We start from the raw sequence: 17,130 nt of genomic DNA, 5'->3' as shown, positions 1-17,130 counted from the left end.
GACAGCAGTGGGTTTGGTTGGTTTGGTATGAAATTGCTATGGTAGCTTTGGGTGCACCAGCTACTCAGGTCAGCGTTGAGAGAACTTTCTCAGGTTTGAAGCTCATCTTGGGAGAAAGCAGGGATAGCTTAAATGAAAAAATATTAGAGGTATATAGCCAGGTGTGTAATTTGGTGAGTCATATGGTAATTCTATGTTTAACTTTTTAAGGAACAACCAAATTGTTTTCCACAGCAGTAGTATCATTTTGGAAACCCTGGTGGCATAGTGGTTAAGTGCTACAGCTGCTAACCAAAAGGTCGGCAGTTCAAATCCACCAGGCACTCCTTGGAAACTATGGGGCAGTTCTTCTCTGTGCTGTAGGGTCGCTATGAATCGGAATCGACTCGATGGCAACAGGTTTGGTTTTGGTAATAGTTTATATGCTGGGAGGTAATTTGCAGAATTGAAGGGGAGGGGCTAACTGGGTACTGTTAACCCTACATATTCGGAAGTCACATTTGGTAACCTCAGCTATCTGAATTTTAACAGAATCAAGAAACAAATAAAAAATTAGATCATTGAGCTGGCAACCAAAGTCAATGCCATAAAGCCTATAAACTCCAGGATTACGATGTTTTCCCAGTTATTGCCCCAAACAACAACAACCAAAAAAACAACTTGTTGCTGTCGAGTGGATTCCTACTCAGCAACCCCATAGGACAGAGTAGAACTGCACCAAAGGGTTTCCAAGGGAGCAGATGGCCCCATCTTTATCCCTCAGAGCAGCTGATGGGGTCTAACCGGAGACCTTTCGGTAAGCAGCAGAGTGCCTAACCACTGTACCACCAGGGCTCCTAGTTATTTCCCCAGAGGCTAGCAAAAGCCTGGAGCATTTCTTGAATGGAAGGACAATCAGAACTGCCTTGCAACCTATTGATTCTTATTTTAGACACAATTCTAATAAGCTTAATTATTTCATTTACCTGTCTCTGGTAGACTGCAAGCAGCTACTAGGAAGGGAACTAGGGCAATAAGAGGCAAAGAAATGGAAAGTAGTGACAAGTGGCAGTTCAACATCCTAGTCCTCTCCTCCTTCCCTTGCTGCATCTGTGCCATTCCTTCCTCTTTCTCAGTCTCATAGGAGGTGGTTTTCTCTTCCTAATCAGCGCTTCTGGAATCCCATTCCTCCCACCCCCTAGGAGACCTTGTACCCTTCCTTCAGCATCTTCAACCTGTCAGTTGCTAATGACTATTTCTATAAACATTTAAATCTCTTCCACCCTGAAGCTGTATTTGCCTGTACTTAACAGCTCTTTTCTAACTACCTCCCTTTTCTCTTAATCATTCTAAACCTCTTGAATAGAGTATGTTTCCAATCTCAAGGCCTCGGTCTAACCCATCACTTCTCATTCACTCCTAAACCTGCAGCCCTTTGACCTATACTGTCCACTCTCCATCTTGCTAGGTCCAATGGACATTGCTCAAACTTCTCTAACATTTTAAACTCTTCTCTCCACCCTAACTGAAAATGTTCCTTTCCTTGTCTGCTGTGGCACCATTTTCTACCTGCCTTTTCTCCTTTTTCCTGTTCTTTCTCCTTTGTCTGCTCAAATATTGGTGTTCCCAAGGGTTTAGTGTTTGGTCCTCTTCTTACTGTACTTGCCTTCACTGAGAAACATCGGTGTCCATGGTTTTAATTATTACTTACGTTCGTTAACTTGGTTGTGACACAGGCTCTTCGATTCAGCATATCAAAAACGGAACGTCTCCTTCCACGTATCCCTCTCCACCCACACACAAAATAACTACAAACAAAACATAAATCCAAGTATTCTTCCTTCTGAATTTCCTATCATGATGAATGGCACCATCACCTACTTAATCACCCAAGTGTGGGAATGGAAATCGTTCTATTATCTCCTCCTGGCACACTCCAGTATCCACGTGGTCAAGTCTGCCTTCTAATTAGCTCTCCAGTCTGCACCTTATGCAATTGTACTTCACTGACACGGTTCAGTACTACATTATTGGTCACCTGGACTCTAGCAATAGAGACACCTACTACCTTACTACCTCTTGTTTTCCATTTGCCATAACTTCTGAAACAAATCACCACCACCACCAGTTGCCTTCCAGTCAATTCTAACTCATGGTGACCCCATCTGTGTCAAAGAAGAACTGGAAAATAATGATAAGTAGAAGTTCAACATCCTAGCCTTCTAGAGTCTTCTTCAATGGCTGGTCTTTAAAAGTAGATTGCCAGGCCTTTCTTCCAAGGTGCTGCTGGGTGGACTTGAACCTCCAACCCCCTGGATAAGTAGCCAAGTACATTAACCGTTTGCATCACCCAGGGACTCCCTGAAACAAAAACCCTAGTTAAAACCCTACTGCCCTTTTGTTTTGCCTTCAGGATAAGGCCAAACCGCTTAGAGCATACAACGTCTTTGTGAGCTAGTTCTAGTATACTTTTTCGGCCCCCTGTCCAGCCAAGAGTACCACTTGAGCCATTGTTCCAGCTATGCCAGCCTGCTTGCATCTCTCCTGAAGTACCATGTTTTCTTATCCTCCATATTTTTGTCTGTATCGTTTCCTATACCTAGAATGCCCTTCTCTCATTACCGCGTGGTTAATTCCTACTCATTCCGAAAAACTCAGCTCAAGTGTCGCCTCTTTTAAAGTGTGTCCTGTCTAACAAGGCTGAGTTGAGTGTGCCTCTGGAACACTTCCGTGACACACTGTGTGTTGCCCCTACCACAGCACATTTTGAGATTATTAGAACCACTGATTTTCTTGACTGTCACACTAGACTGCGCATCTTGAGGCAAACAGTTATGCCATCGGGACCAGTTTTTTTATTCTGCTACTAAATGACCCCAGATTCCTATGCATTGAGTTCTTATGTCTGATTTGTGTAGTTGTTCATTTGGTAAGTTAATATTTACTTCACAACCTGCAGTATTTCAGTCACTGTGCTTGTTTCAACATCTTAACACTTTGCGCCTGAAAGCTCACAGCCTGATCATCAAGGAAAGGCTAATTATATTTATTCATTACTTTCTATTTAAGGTATCTGGGAAGTATGTGATCATTTTCTACATCTTTTATCCAAAATGATTGCATTTTTTTTGTACCTAAAAGCATGTGATTTGGTTATTTAGAAAATTGTTTTTGTGAAACATCTCATTTGCAAATAATGAATGCCAATACTTATTTGTTACCTTCGTGTACAATACAAATACGTGCGTTGGGAAGTGCTGTGATTTTAACTTAAAATTTACAGAAGTGAAATTTTGTCACTGTTTCTGTTCTCAATTGTCCTTTCTCCACATCTAGCTCAAGACTGCAGTGCAGATGACGACAACTTCTTTGTGCCCATAGCGGTGGGAGCAGCCTTGGCAGCAGTACTTATTCTAGTGTTGCTGGCTTATTTTATTGGTCTCAAGCGCCATCACGCTGGATATGAACAATTTTAAAATCTGCAATCTGATTGATTATGTAAAAATACATACATACACATAACAAGGTTTTCATTCGTCTCAGTTTTGAAAGAAACACCGTTCCTTAAAATTGATAATTTTGAAACTTTTAAATCGGTCTCAGCATTTTGGGATAATTCTTGATAAAAACTGCTCTCTTTGATCAGCTTGAAGCCCTGGTGGCACATGTTTAAGAGCTATGGCTGCTAACCAAGAGGTCGGCAGTTGAAATCTACCAGCTATTCCTTGGAAAGCCTATGGGGCAGTTCTACTCTGTCCTATAGGGTTGCTATGAGTGGGAATCGACTCGATGGCAACCGGTTTGGTTTTTTTTGGCTTGACCAGCTTAAAATCGAAAGTGTTGTATTGGCTGGTCCTGAAGACAACTTGTTATAAAGAACATTGATATGCAGTGTTTTAAGTTCTGCCTTAAAAAGCCTTGGCTAAATTTTGATCCTAGCCTAAGATGCCTTATACTTATTAACATGGCCATTATAAGAATAAATATTGACTTTTAAAGGAATTAATAAATATTGTTTCACTGCCAGTGTTCTGTTTCAATGTATAAAAATAAGCCTGATTAATACTCATCACTGTACATTTACATATAACCCTTTAAACAAATACTGATGTGGCATAAATGCTCAAATGTGCCCCAACTTGGCTTTCAGTTGAATGAAGTAGAGAATGTCCTCAGGGCCGACAGCATTTTTTAGATTTTGTGCCTTTTGCTTGTGATTTTTCCCTAGGTGAAAAAACAAAACAAAAAGCAAAACCCAAGCGGCTACAATAGAACTTACACTGGCTACAGGATTAGAGTTGTATTTTGTGTTGTTGTTTTCGGCAATATCAACTGAAAAGATTCAAGTGTGTTTAATCACTTTGCCTTTTTTCCTTGTTTTTGTTCCTGCTTGGATGCCTGGTTAGCACTAAAAGATAGAAATAGTCTATGAACTAATTAGGACAGATTGTGTTGTTTCGCTACCTCATCTTGTTGCTCTCTAGAGCATTAAATCTATTTAGTGTTGTCATCAGACTGATACTTATGAAATGTAAGCTAACAACAATTTCAGAAGGGAGGCAGTTAAGCATAGCAACCAGGCTCTTGCTTCTTCAAGACGGCCCCTGTGGGGCAGAGCATAGACGGGGGTGTAGAGAGAAGCTGTTGGCATTAAAATGAGCTAGATATTCAGCCCCTATTGAAGTACATTTCATCTTGTAAGTGCAACACAAATATTGAATGTATAGACAAATAAGAAGGAGGCTTAATCAGTAGACTTGAGAAGACTTTTACCTTGAAGCGATTATTAATTCATTTTATGTCTATATTGGCTTGTTCATAGTTTCTATAGCTTACTGTTTAACAGTACAGTGTCTTGGTGCGCAGCTATCAGTCTCTGCTTGAGGGTTTTCAGTGAAATATCGTAAGTCCTTTCGACAAGGGTTAACATGGTTACTCAAATTCATGTTATGTATTCAGAACCATAGCAACTATTTTGTTTTTAATAAATGCCAAAAGTACAAGAGGAGGAAGAGTTAATAGAGGGAAGATGCAAGTTATCGCTCATAAATCACGTCACGTCAGTATCGCAATTTGTTAATTGCAGTAGACACATGCTGGAAAGGACCTTAAACCCCATAATTTGACAGAAAGGGGAGTGACTTCACTGAGCTTATATATCTGGTGGATGGCAAAACCATTATTAACATTTTGGTAAAAATTGCGTCCAGTGAAATCTGGCCACTTAATAATAAAACAACTGCTGGTTTAAACTTGAAATCATGAGATCAGAATTTGGCGCTTTGAGCTTCTGTACTAACTACTTTTAATAAATAATACGTGATGCTTGGCTTGCGTAAGTATTTTTTTAAGTTCTGAATATTGGCCTTATTCAATAATAATACACTGAGACACTCTTTTGATCACTGTTTGCTACTACAAAACCTGAACCTCCTTGGATGGGATCACAAGCATAGGAAGAAAAGAGAAGGGAATTGAATATTTGTTGACCACGTGATGTGTATCCGATGCTTTGGAAATATTATTGTATTTAACCCTCAAATACCTTATAATATAGGTATTGTGGTGGCACAGTGGTTAAGAGCTCAGCTGCCAACCAAAAGGTTAGCAGTTCAAATCCATCAACCACTCCTTGGAAACCCTGTGGAGCACTTGTACTCTGCACTATAGGGTCGCTGTGAGTTGGAATCAACTCAGTGGGAATGGTTTTATCCCCCCCTTTACAGATGAGGAAAGGGAGACCCAGTTTAAATAACTTGACCAAAGCCTTTAGCTAGAAAGGAAAGGAGCCAGGATTCAAGCTCAGTTCTGTCTGAATCTAAGTTTGAACTCTGCTTCCTGGTGGTCCAGGGGAATGGACTGCAATATATTAGATTCTGTTATTGTCCTTCCAGGCCATTAGTCAGTTAAAAAGAATTATAGTTTGAGTAGCTGCCTAATGTCTGTGTGAACAAAAATTATACTGCGTTTTCTTGGTCCTAAGTCCCACTAAAATTTTATTTATTTTTAAAAATTAAAAAAAAAATTTTTGCATCGAATAGTTTAGTATTCACATCATTAAAAAATCAAAGCTGTAACAGCATTAAGAAATCTGTCTCCATCTGCTGCACCTGTCCACACCAGTAACTTCTCTTTTATAAAGAGCAGGTATCGTGCTGTATACCCTATTGTGTTACTTTTCTTTTTAACCCAGTTAAGAATATATGCTGGAGATCTTTCCATTCCATGTCTGTGCTTAGAGAGGTTCCTCATTGCTTTTTTTTTTGGCATTAAAAAATTTTTTTTAAATTTATTTTGTTGTTGTGGAGAATATACACAGCAAAACATACACCAATTCAAGTTTCTACTTGTACAATTCAGTGACACTGATTATATTCTTCAAGTTGTGCAACCATTCTCACCCTCCTTTTCTGAGTTGCTCCTCCACCATTAACATAAACTCACTGCCCCTAAGGTTCCTATCTAACCTTGGAGTTGGTGTTGTCAGTTGATCCCATATAGACAGATCTTGAAAGAGCACAACCCTCAAGGCAGACGTGCTTTACTAGTTTAAGCTAAACCATTGGTTTTAAGAACACTTCAGGGGATATATTTCGTTTAAGGTTTACCACTTAAATGTTATTACTTATACAGAATTCTTCTGTGTATTTTAATGATAGTTGTGGCAAGGGAGAAAGGGAGTGGGGAAATAAAACAGCGGCTTTAAGCATGGGTGATAGTTCTTTTCCCCAGTGCCATTAGACAAACAAAATATTACCATATTGCTATTTTGGACCCTTTCTGCTTTTTCTACTGTGGAATTTGGTGTGATTTTAGATGAAGTGATAATGAGAGACGGAAGGTGACCAGTTGCTTTAGAGATATTTGGGTGGATGTAAAGAAAATAAGAAAATAGGGATAATGCTATAAAAGACTAAACTATGTACATTTTGAAAAGCTTGTCTCTTATTTGCTTGTTTCCACTTAATTGCCTCCTTTACTAATTTCCTTTCCTTGCTCTCTGTTCTTTTCTAACAGCTGAAGAATGTTCTGCTGACTCTGACCTCAACTTTCTTATTCCTGTTGCAGTGGGTGTGGCCTTGGGCTTCCTTATAATTGTTGTCTTTATCTCTTACATGATTGGAAGAAGGAAAAGTCGTACTGGTTATCAGTCTGTGTGATCAGTTCGATTCAGTGCTGTTGCCCCCCTCCTTCCTTTGCAATCAGAATTTATGTTTCCACTGGCTAGAAGCCAGGAAATGCTGTGCAATAGATTGTTTAAGATATGCAGAATAACCTCAGTGAGTTGCTAGCCAACTTGGGCATGAGTAGCATTTATTTAAGAAAATGTGTATTAGGGCCAATTTCTTTTTTTTTTGTTTTTCTTCCCTTGTTAGTGTGATCGAAAGCAAAATAGGAATATGATTTTTAAGTAGTGATTTTAAGCCTCTGAATCCAATTATGAGATCCTTTCTACTGGAATATAATTTTCTATGTTGCAGCTACTTGTATTTTGCTACTTTGACATTATTTGCAAAATTGAAGCTGTTAGAGAATTTAACTTGCTTCAGGAAATAAATTCAAGAGCATAATCAATTCCTTTCCATTGATGGCAAACATAACATTTGGTTTATAATAAGACTTCCTTCCCCCACCTCCCAATCAGGATTATTTAAATCTGTATCTTTGTGTTTAAAAAAAAAAAAAGAAAGAAAGAAATGACTTCATGATATTGTGTTTGATAGCAAAATTTGGCGGCTTTCTTCGTTACTGCTAGTAGTTACTATATTTCAACAAGGATGTCTTTTTTCTTCCTCCCCTTCTGGAATTTGGAATAAATCAATTATCTCAGACTTGGCATTTATGCTGAAGGATGAAGACTAATAGCTTTTTTTAAAAAAGGTGTTCTTTAGAATTAGTTATGCCTTCCCCCCCCAAGCCTTAATTTGTTCAGAAAGTTCTTTCACCCCTAAAAAACTGAGACACTTCCTATGCCTCCTGCACTCTCCTATATTTGCTATATGAATAGGTTGTAATTGATATTTTTAATGTATTTCTTTTTTTTCTCAAAGCAGCAGGTGCTAACTCTAGAGGCTAGTGGGCCCTGGAAGGCCATCAGTCAGATGGCTACCTAGCGAAAGCTGGATGGGAATTATTCTGTAAATTTGTTGAGCTTGGTCTAGGCTTATATCCCTGAAGGTACCCCTAATGGCTCTGACTTCTGGAGTAAGGTACTAGGAACCATCATCCCACTGTCTTCTTGATTGGTTAGGCTGTTGAATTGGCCTTTTATTTGGAAGCACAGTGTTCTAAATTTCTAGGGCCCAAATGGCTGTTTTGCATATCTGTCCTGAGCAAAAGACAGATATTTATTTTCTCAAGCTATTTTATTTCTATATTTAACTAAAAACAAAAGTTCCCAAAGATCTGCCTGCATTTCAGAAGTGCCCCTTGGATTAAAAAATTAAGCCTAAACTGTAAAGTTAGTTTGTAATTAAATCCAAGGATTAAGTAAGTTCCAGTCTACCTCTCAGCGGAATGCCATTAACTGATGTCAGAATTCTTTGCCAATAACTGGAGTTACACAAATTTTATTAAAAAGAAAGAAAATTCATCAACATCTTTCTTTATTATTTTATCTAACTATACATCTCAAAAGCATTTATTCCAAACTGGGATAGATAGAAAGTCGGATTGCTTAATTACATCTCCATTAGAACTCTCTAGCTCTGACCTGCAAGCTCAAATTGTCCTTTATTTGCTAAGTATATAGAGAATGTTTTCTTTTAAAAGGTTCTCCTTTGAGAAGAATTGCCTATTTGTTACTTGGTAAAGCGCATTTGGTCAGAATGATGACATTATAAAGAACAGTGGCTTCATTTCAATAAATATTTTTGAGATGATGATTGTCTAGAAGTCAGATTGGTTAAATCAGCTTGTGACCTTGCTAAGTAGTTTTCTACCTTTTGGGTAGGAGGCAGTATCACAAATTCTTCATTGGGAATCACGACTTTATCTTAGGTAATTGGCAAACACGTGTTTAATTCTCTTGGAGAATTAAAATTAAAAATACAAAATGTTAGCAGCAGATTAAAACAAAAACTGCTTCTAATTCAGTAAAAACAGGAAACCTAGTATCTCTGAACTGAGTGTTCAGCTTTGCCTACTGGGTTCATATTTATGTCAGTAAAACACTGGTTCAGGCAATAGGGCTTGGAACTCATGAATACATTGTTTTCCACCTAAGCTTCTTTGGAAGAACTGATGCTTGCAGTTCCCTAAAGTTTTGAATATATCAACTTAGGGGACTAATTAATATCTGCAAAATAAAGCATAGTGTGCTTCTCCTGTTTGATCTGATATGTGTGATTTTCGATTGATGGATTTAAAAATAATAAAGACTATATATTCCATGTCACTATGGATAACTTCATTTTTATCCCATGTTCTCAGCCTTGAGAGCTTAGATTTGTATAATCTAAGTTCCCTAAGTTCTAGTCTCTTGAGTTGATGACAGAAATCATATGAGTTTATAGGCCTACAACTTAACAAAGTGCCATCTTTAGGAAGAAGGCATTAGACCCTTTAGTACAGACAATTCAAATATATGGGGGCCTGTATGGTCATGAAAATACCAAGAACACATTGAAAACAAAATATGGAAATATAACAGATATAAGAGCTCCTTAACAAATGTACTTTCAGCACATCTATCTGCATTAATGAACTGGTACTCTTTGTTGAAGTTCACTCCTTCCTCAGGGATATGGCAGGGGCAGAAGAAGAGCTGGCAGTTTTCTGAAAATTCCTTTAGATTCCTTACAACCCAGTCTAATGTTCAAATGTATGTGATTGGATTAAATAACACAACTTACAATAAATATACTCCTTTTTACATAAGGGCCATTTTTGGTAGAAGAACCAAACACTGCATTTCTCCATAGTTACTGAATCATAGGGTTTCATTTACTGATTGACAAGACATTTAATGGCTTATAATTAAGTCAAGTAATGGCCTTGCCTTGCCTGTTGCTGGAGGGGTGGTAGGAAGTCTCAATAGAACCTGTCTTTCTTGTCTTAGCTCCTTCATTGAATATACTTCACAATTCTGCACCTCACAAGGCCTCTGAAGGAAGCACTTTAAAGTTACTGTTAGCAAGAAGAATGCTTCTAAATATGTTGTTGTGAGGGTTAGTGAGTATCTAAAAAGTAAATTTGGAAGTGTTATCTTTTTAGTTCAATGTATGTACTCTTTTAGACTGCTTTTAGAACTCTTGAGGAAATGTTTTCTTTTGCTTTACTTTTATTGCCTGAATGTGTTTTGATGGAACATAAATTTGGGTCCCTTTGTTTCTAGGTGGTACAAACTGTTAACACACTTGCTGCTAACTGAAAGCTTAGAGGTTCAAGTCTACCCGGAAGTGCCTCAGAAGAAAGGCCTGGTGATCTCCTGAAAAAAATCAACCACTGAAAGCCCTATGGAGCACAGTTCTACTCTGACATACATGGGGTCGCCATGAGTTGTAGTCAACTCAGTGGCAACTGGTTTTTGTTTCAAGAACAGGAAAAGTCTTGGTATGCAATGCATTTTTAGTAGGAAAAAGCAACTATAGTTTTATTAGCACTTACAGTGCTGTACACTGTACACACAGTATTTTGTTTAGTTCTCACGGCAACTCTCTGAGGTTAGGCGGTATCATTCCCAATTTACAGATGAGGTAGCTGAGGCTCGACTTAACCAAAGCTGCTTGAGGAGTAAGCGAGAAAAGTAACCTTTGAACCCACTCTGTCTGCCTCCAAATACCATGCTCTTAACCACTACATGTCTTGCCCTTCTCAGAAACGATAGATTTCCCCAAACAAAGCAAAACCTATGCCATATACTAAATGGTTATAGAAAGCTGACTTCTGTACTCTTTATCTTGCATGTAGTCACCTTATAACTGTTCTTCAGTATTCTTAAAATAACTTGAGTTGTGTCCAGCCCGCTTGAGGCACGGAAGGATGTTGTGGCAGCATGCCTTTTGAAAGATCAAATGAAGGCCAGCATGAGCTGTACCTCATCAGTAATGTTAAGCCCAGAATGTCACTTTTTTCAGAGTAGCCTCATCTGATTATTCTGATCACATATCATTACCATTCTGCCCTCAAACTGTTCTACACCGTAAATCATTTTCACTGTGCATTGGCGTGTTTAAGAGACTAAATGGAACTGTCTCCTCACTTTCCCTAAATTAATATCACCCCCTCCCCCAGCCCTTCCCTGGTTTTGGATGCAGTGCAGCCATGACACTCAGTAATCCTTGTTAGGTGGTCCTGAACCCCAATACATAGCTCTTACTCCCAGATCTAGAGCCTTGTGAAGGGATTTCAAGAAACCCCTGCATATTTGAAGTTCCCAGCCATAAACTGCAAACACACCTCACCTCATCTGCTCTCCTATGCTCACTCCACTCTAGCCATGCTGACCTCCTTGCTGCTCCTCAGAGACTCTAAGGGTGGTCTTACCTCAAGGCTCTTGTGCTTGCTCTGCCTTCTACCTAGAAAGATCTTCCCCCAGATATCCTCATGGCTCACCCCCTCACCTCATTCAGGTCTCTGTTCAAATGTTACCTCAGTAGAGCCTTTCCTGATCATCCTATTCGAAATAGCACTCCACCATCAGCCACTTTCCATGGCCCTTACTCTGTTTCACTTATTACTTATTACCATCTGACATACTATATACTTGTTTGTGTTTCATATATGTCCCCCACTAGAAGGTAAACTCCATGATAACAAGGATTTGTGCTGTGTTTACTACTGTGTCCCTAGAACAGTGCCTGACACATATTTCACATTGAGTAAATATTTGCTAAATGAACAAGTGGCCATCTTGTCTAATAGTTAAGCATTTATTAAGTACTCAGTAACTTGTTAAATCAAATTTAAGATACCAAGAACTGTAAGATAAATACTGCCAAAGAAACTGGTTGTGAGGCGTGCGGGTTTCAGAGATGTCTTAAAAGGTGAAAAAATGCGCATCTTAGAATTGATATGTGTTTAGCACTGCAGTGAGTGCTCTACGTGGAGTACATGATCTATCTTTCATTAAAGGTTAATTAATAATCATACATCATCTAATGATCTAGGCCAGGTCAACCAGCCAGTAAACAGATTCAATGTGAGCCAATGCCATAAGCACTCTGCCATCACAGCCTCCCTTTCGTACAAAGGGATTCCCTAGGTGATGCAAATGGTTAAAGTGTTCAGCAGCTAACCAAAAGCTTGGAGATTCAAATCCACCCAGAGGTGCCTTGGAAGAAAGACCTGGTGATCTATTTTTAAAAACTTAGCCATTGAAAATACAATGGAGCACAGGTTTTTACTCTTGACGCACATGGGCTCATCATGAGTTGGAACCGGCTTGACAGCAACTGGTTTCTGGTTTTTAGAATGAAGTACCAGTTCTTATATCATTTTCAATGGGAAAAACAGAAGTCTATGATTGCTACAATTTTCTATTTTTAAGCAGATCAAATATTTACTGTTCATTTTTCTGTCTTTTAAATGTTGTATAAGTATACAGCAATCCCAGCTCTACCACACAGTAGCTATGTGACCTTCAACAAGTTACTTAATCTAAGCCCAAGTTTCCCTGTCTGGAAAATGAGGATAACGCTACTACCTATCTTGTAGGATTTTAAAGAGAATTAAATAATACCACCAAGTACATACCAAACCAAGCCAGTTGCCATCAATTCCAACATATGGTGACCCTACGTGTGTTAGAGTAGAACTGTGCTCCATAGGATTTTCAATGGCTGATTTTTCAGAAGTAGATTGCCAGGCCTTTATTCTGAGGTGCCTCTGGGTGGATTCAAACCTTCAAACTTTCACTTGGCAGCTGAGTGTGTTAACCTTTGCACCACCCACATAGTAAAAAATAAATTTTAGCTTTAAAAAAAAATGATACTGACTGGTGGGGATGTAAAATGGTATAGCCATTTTGGAAAACAATATGGTTCTTCCTTAAAAAGCTAGAAATAAAAATACCATATGATCCAGCAATCCCACTCCCTGGAATATGTTCTAAAGAAATAAGAGCCATCACACGAAGAGACGTTTGTACACCCATGTTCATTGCAGCATTATTCACAATAGCAAAAAGATGGAAACAACCTAAGTGCCCATCAACAGATGAATGGATAAACAAACTGGTATATACACGCAATGGAATATCTACACAGCAATAAAGAACAATGATGAATCTGCAAAACATCTCACAACATGGATTATGCTGAGTGAAATAAGTCAATCACAAGAGGACAAATGTTGTAAAAGACTCTAAAAACCCAAGAAAAGGATTACACATAGAAAAAAATCTTTGATAGTTACTAGGGAGTGGAGGGTTGGGGAAGGGAAATCACTAACTAGATAGTAGACAAGTGTTAACTTTGGTGAAGGGAAAAACAACACACGCTATAGGGGAAGTCAGCACAGCTTGACCAAGGCAAAGTTATAGAAGCTTCCCAGACGACTATTATAGAAACTCATGAAAAGGTTTACACACAGAAAGAAACAATTTTTGATGATTTTGAGGGAGGGGATGAGTGGGGGTGGGGGGAAACACTACACAGTAGATAAGCGGTAATTTCGGTGAAGGGTAAGAAGGTACACAATACTGGGAAAATCACAACTTGACCAAGGCAAGGACATAGAAGCTTCATAGACATTTAAACTCCCTAATGGAACAAATCACTGGGCTGAGGGCTGGGACCGTGGTCTCGGAGCCATCCAGCTCAATTGGCGTCACATAGTTTATAAAGAAAATGTTCTACATCCCACTTTGGTGAGTAGTGTCTGGGGTCTTAAAAGCTTGCGAGCGGCCATCTAAGATACTCCACTGGTCTCACCCCTTCAGGAGCAAGGGAGAATGAAGAAAACTAAAGACACAAGGGAAAGATTAGTCCAAAGGACTAATGGACCACAACTACCACAGCCTCCACCAAACTGAGTCCGGCACAACTAGATGGTGCCCAGCTACCACCACTAACTGCTCTGACAGGGATCACAATAGAGAGTCCCGGACAGAGTGGGAGATAAATGTAGAACAAAATTTTAACTCACAAAGGAAAAAAAAAGACCAGCCTTACTGGTCTGACAGAGACTAGAGAAACGTCGAGAATATGGCCCCCAGGTACTCTTTTAACTCAGTACTGAAGTCGTTCCTGAGGTTCACCCTTCAGCCAAAGATTAGACAGGCCAATAAAACAATAATACATGTAGCTCAACCATGTATATGAGATTAAATGGGCACACCAGCCCAGGGGCAGGGATGAGAAGGCAGGAGGAGACAGGAAAGCTGGATGAATGGAAATGGGGAACCCAAGGTCGAGAAGGGGAGAGTGCTGACACGTCGTGGGGTTGGGAACCAATGTCGCAAAAAAATTAGTTGTTTAATGAGAAACTAATTTGTGAACCTTCATCTAAAGCACAATAAAAATAAAGTCCCATCTTTCTAGTAAACAAAAAAATATAAATTAAAACAAGATACCTTTCAAAATGCCTCAGATATTTTTAATGATAATATTCACTACTGGCCACAGTACAGAAAACTGCACATGATCATAATGTTGGCAGTGAAAATGAAAAATTGGGAAAAGTTAGTGCCCATAAGATAGGACTAGTAAAGGGAATTGTGAAACACTGACGTGACGGAATCTACACAACATAAAAATCACATTCTCAAGAATAAGAATATGAGAGTATGCTCATGTCATAGTGTTAAGTAAAAAATCAACATTGCAAAGAAATATGTACAATTACTCTGTTAAGTAGATCTATATATCTTTATGTGCATTTATCTATATCAACGTCTGCTCCTCTGCCACTCTTCTGATCCTGGTATTTTCCCATCAGATACACCTGCTGGACCCCCCCCCCAAAACTCATTCTGGAGGTCTCAGGTAGGGCCAGATAATTTGTGTTTCTAGCAAGTCCCCAGGTGATCCTGATGCTGCTGGTACAGGAACTACACGTTGAGAACAACTGGATTAAAATGCACCATAACTATCCCAAGTCTCATATGTGTCCCATCTTTCCAAAATTCCAGGAAACTACCAGCACACACAAGAGTACCACAAAACCAGCCCCCAAACCAGAAAACTTAGCTTTGCGTGTGATGCCCCTGATGGTCTCTGTTATGGATTGAATTGTATCCCCCAAACATGTGTGTCAACTTGTCTAGGCCATGATTCTCAGTATTGTGTGGCTGTCCTCCATTTTGTGATCTGTTGTAATTTTCCTATGTGTTGTAAATCCTAACCTCTAGACAGGATTATAGGCAGTTATGTTAATGAGGCAGGACAATCTACAGTGTTAGGTTGTATCTTTATTCAATCTCTTTTGAGACATGAAAGGGAGAAGTGAGCAGAGACAAGAGGGACCTTATTACCACCAAGCAAGAAGAGCCAGGAGTGGAGTACATCCTTTGGACTCAGGGTCCTTGTGCTGAGAGGCTCCTAGACCGGGGAAAAATTGATGACATGTATCCTTCCCCAGAGCCAACAGAGGAGAAAGCCTTTCCCTGGAGTTAGCACCCTGAATTTGGAATTTGGACCAGAATGCTCATTAGAACCAAGGATGGTGAGGCTACGTCTCACATATTTTGGACATGTTATCAAGAAGGATCAGTCCCTGGAGAAGGATGTCATGCTTGGTGGAGGGTCAGTGAAAAAGAGGAAGACCCTCAACGAGATGGATTGACACAATGACCGCAACAATGGGCTCAAGAGTTGCAGCAATTGTGAGGATGGCACAGGACCAGGCAGCGTCTCGTTCTGTTGTACATAGGGTCGTTATTAATCGGAACTGACTCAACAGCACCTAACAACAACAACAACAGACTGTGAGAGAATAAATTTCTCTTTGTCGAAGCCATCCGCTTGTGGTAATTCCGTTATAGCAGCACTAGATAACTAAGACAGAATTTGGTACCGAAAATGGGTGCTGCTCTAACAAGTACCTACAATGTGGAATCGGTATTGTGTACCTTCTCATCCCCATCACCGTCCTTTGGAAACAGTTAACTTGTATTCTAGATTTCACACATGAAAAGGAATTTTGCCCCAGAATGGTTTGGACTTGGAGGTGATTTAAGACTTTTGGGATGATATGATGGGGTGAAAATGTTTTACATGTGGCAACGACATGAATTTTTGAGGGCCAAAGGGTAAAATGTTATGGATTGAATTGTGTACCCCCAAATGCGTGTCAGCTTGGCTAGGCCATGAGTTCCAGTATTGTGTGGTGTCCTCCATTTTGTGATCTGATGTAATTTTCCTATGTGTTGTAAATCCTAATCCGTATGATGTTAATGTGACAGGATTAGGCAGTTATGTTAATGAGGCAGTACACAATCAACAGGATTAGATTGTATCTTGACTCAGTCTCTTTTGAGATATAAGAGAAAATTGAGCAGAGAGGAGAGGAACCTCATTACCGCCAAGAAAGAAGAGCCAGGAGTGGTGTGCGTCCTTTGGACCCAGAGTCTCTGCACTGAAAAGCTCCTAGACCAAGGGACGGTTGATGACAAGGACCTTCCCGCAAGAGCCTACAGAAGGAGAATACCTCTCCCTGGAGCTGGCGCCTGAATTCAGACTTCTAGCCTCCTAAACTGTAAGAGAATAAATTTGTTTGTTAAACCCATTCACTTGCGGTATTTCTGTTCTAGCAGCACTACATAACTAAGACAGTTTCATACCTTCCCAGTGCTTCGCTCCCATGTAAAAATCACTTTCTTTCTCTGCCCTCATCCCTGTCCCTATACCAAGCATATCACCAGCCTCGATCTCCATTTTTCTCATGGAACGTTTATCTTGTTAGCCCACAGTCTATAGCCTGGCTGCTTTCCAGAACCCTGAGCCTCTTGAGAGGATTATGCATAGTAGAGAGAGGGGAGAGTGCCTGGGAAGGCAGAAAGAAAAGAGGTGAATTTCTACTTATGAGATCTCAGCCGGACTCAGGGAGACAGCGCCTCAGGGGATTGGCTTCATGGTGCACGTAGGGGTTGTGGACCCCAGGGACTAGGGCTCCCGGCCTGGGCAGACATGCCCCTCCAAACCATGCCCCACTGACTCTGGAGCACAGAGATGTCCACCTCATGGGACCCTGTGGACGTGGACAGTGAGG

The 17,130-nt window shown here is 39.8% G+C and overlaps 1 protein-coding gene across 1 annotated transcript in view; it reads left to right on the top strand.

The window, feature by feature from the left end:
* The window catches only part of LAMP2 (lysosomal associated membrane protein 2), a 46,851-nt gene extending 36,447 nt beyond the window's left edge, over positions 1–10,404 (top strand). The window contains exon 9 of the mRNA XM_003414768.4: positions 3,316–10,404. Coding sequence (XP_003414816.1) covers positions 3,316–3,455 — 140 coding nt within the window. The 3' untranslated portion in view covers positions 3,456–10,404. The remainder of the gene's footprint in view (positions 1–3,315) is intronic.
* Positions 10,405–17,130: the final 6,726 nt, after the last annotated feature.

The sequence above is a fragment of the Loxodonta africana genome, chromosome X (assembly GCF_030014295.1).
Source record: "Loxodonta africana isolate mLoxAfr1 chromosome X, mLoxAfr1.hap2, whole genome shotgun sequence".
NCBI lineage: Eukaryota > Metazoa > Chordata > Mammalia > Proboscidea > Elephantidae > Loxodonta > Loxodonta africana.
Note: the sequence above shows the minus strand (reverse complement) of the source record. Positions and strands in the feature narration are given on the sequence as shown.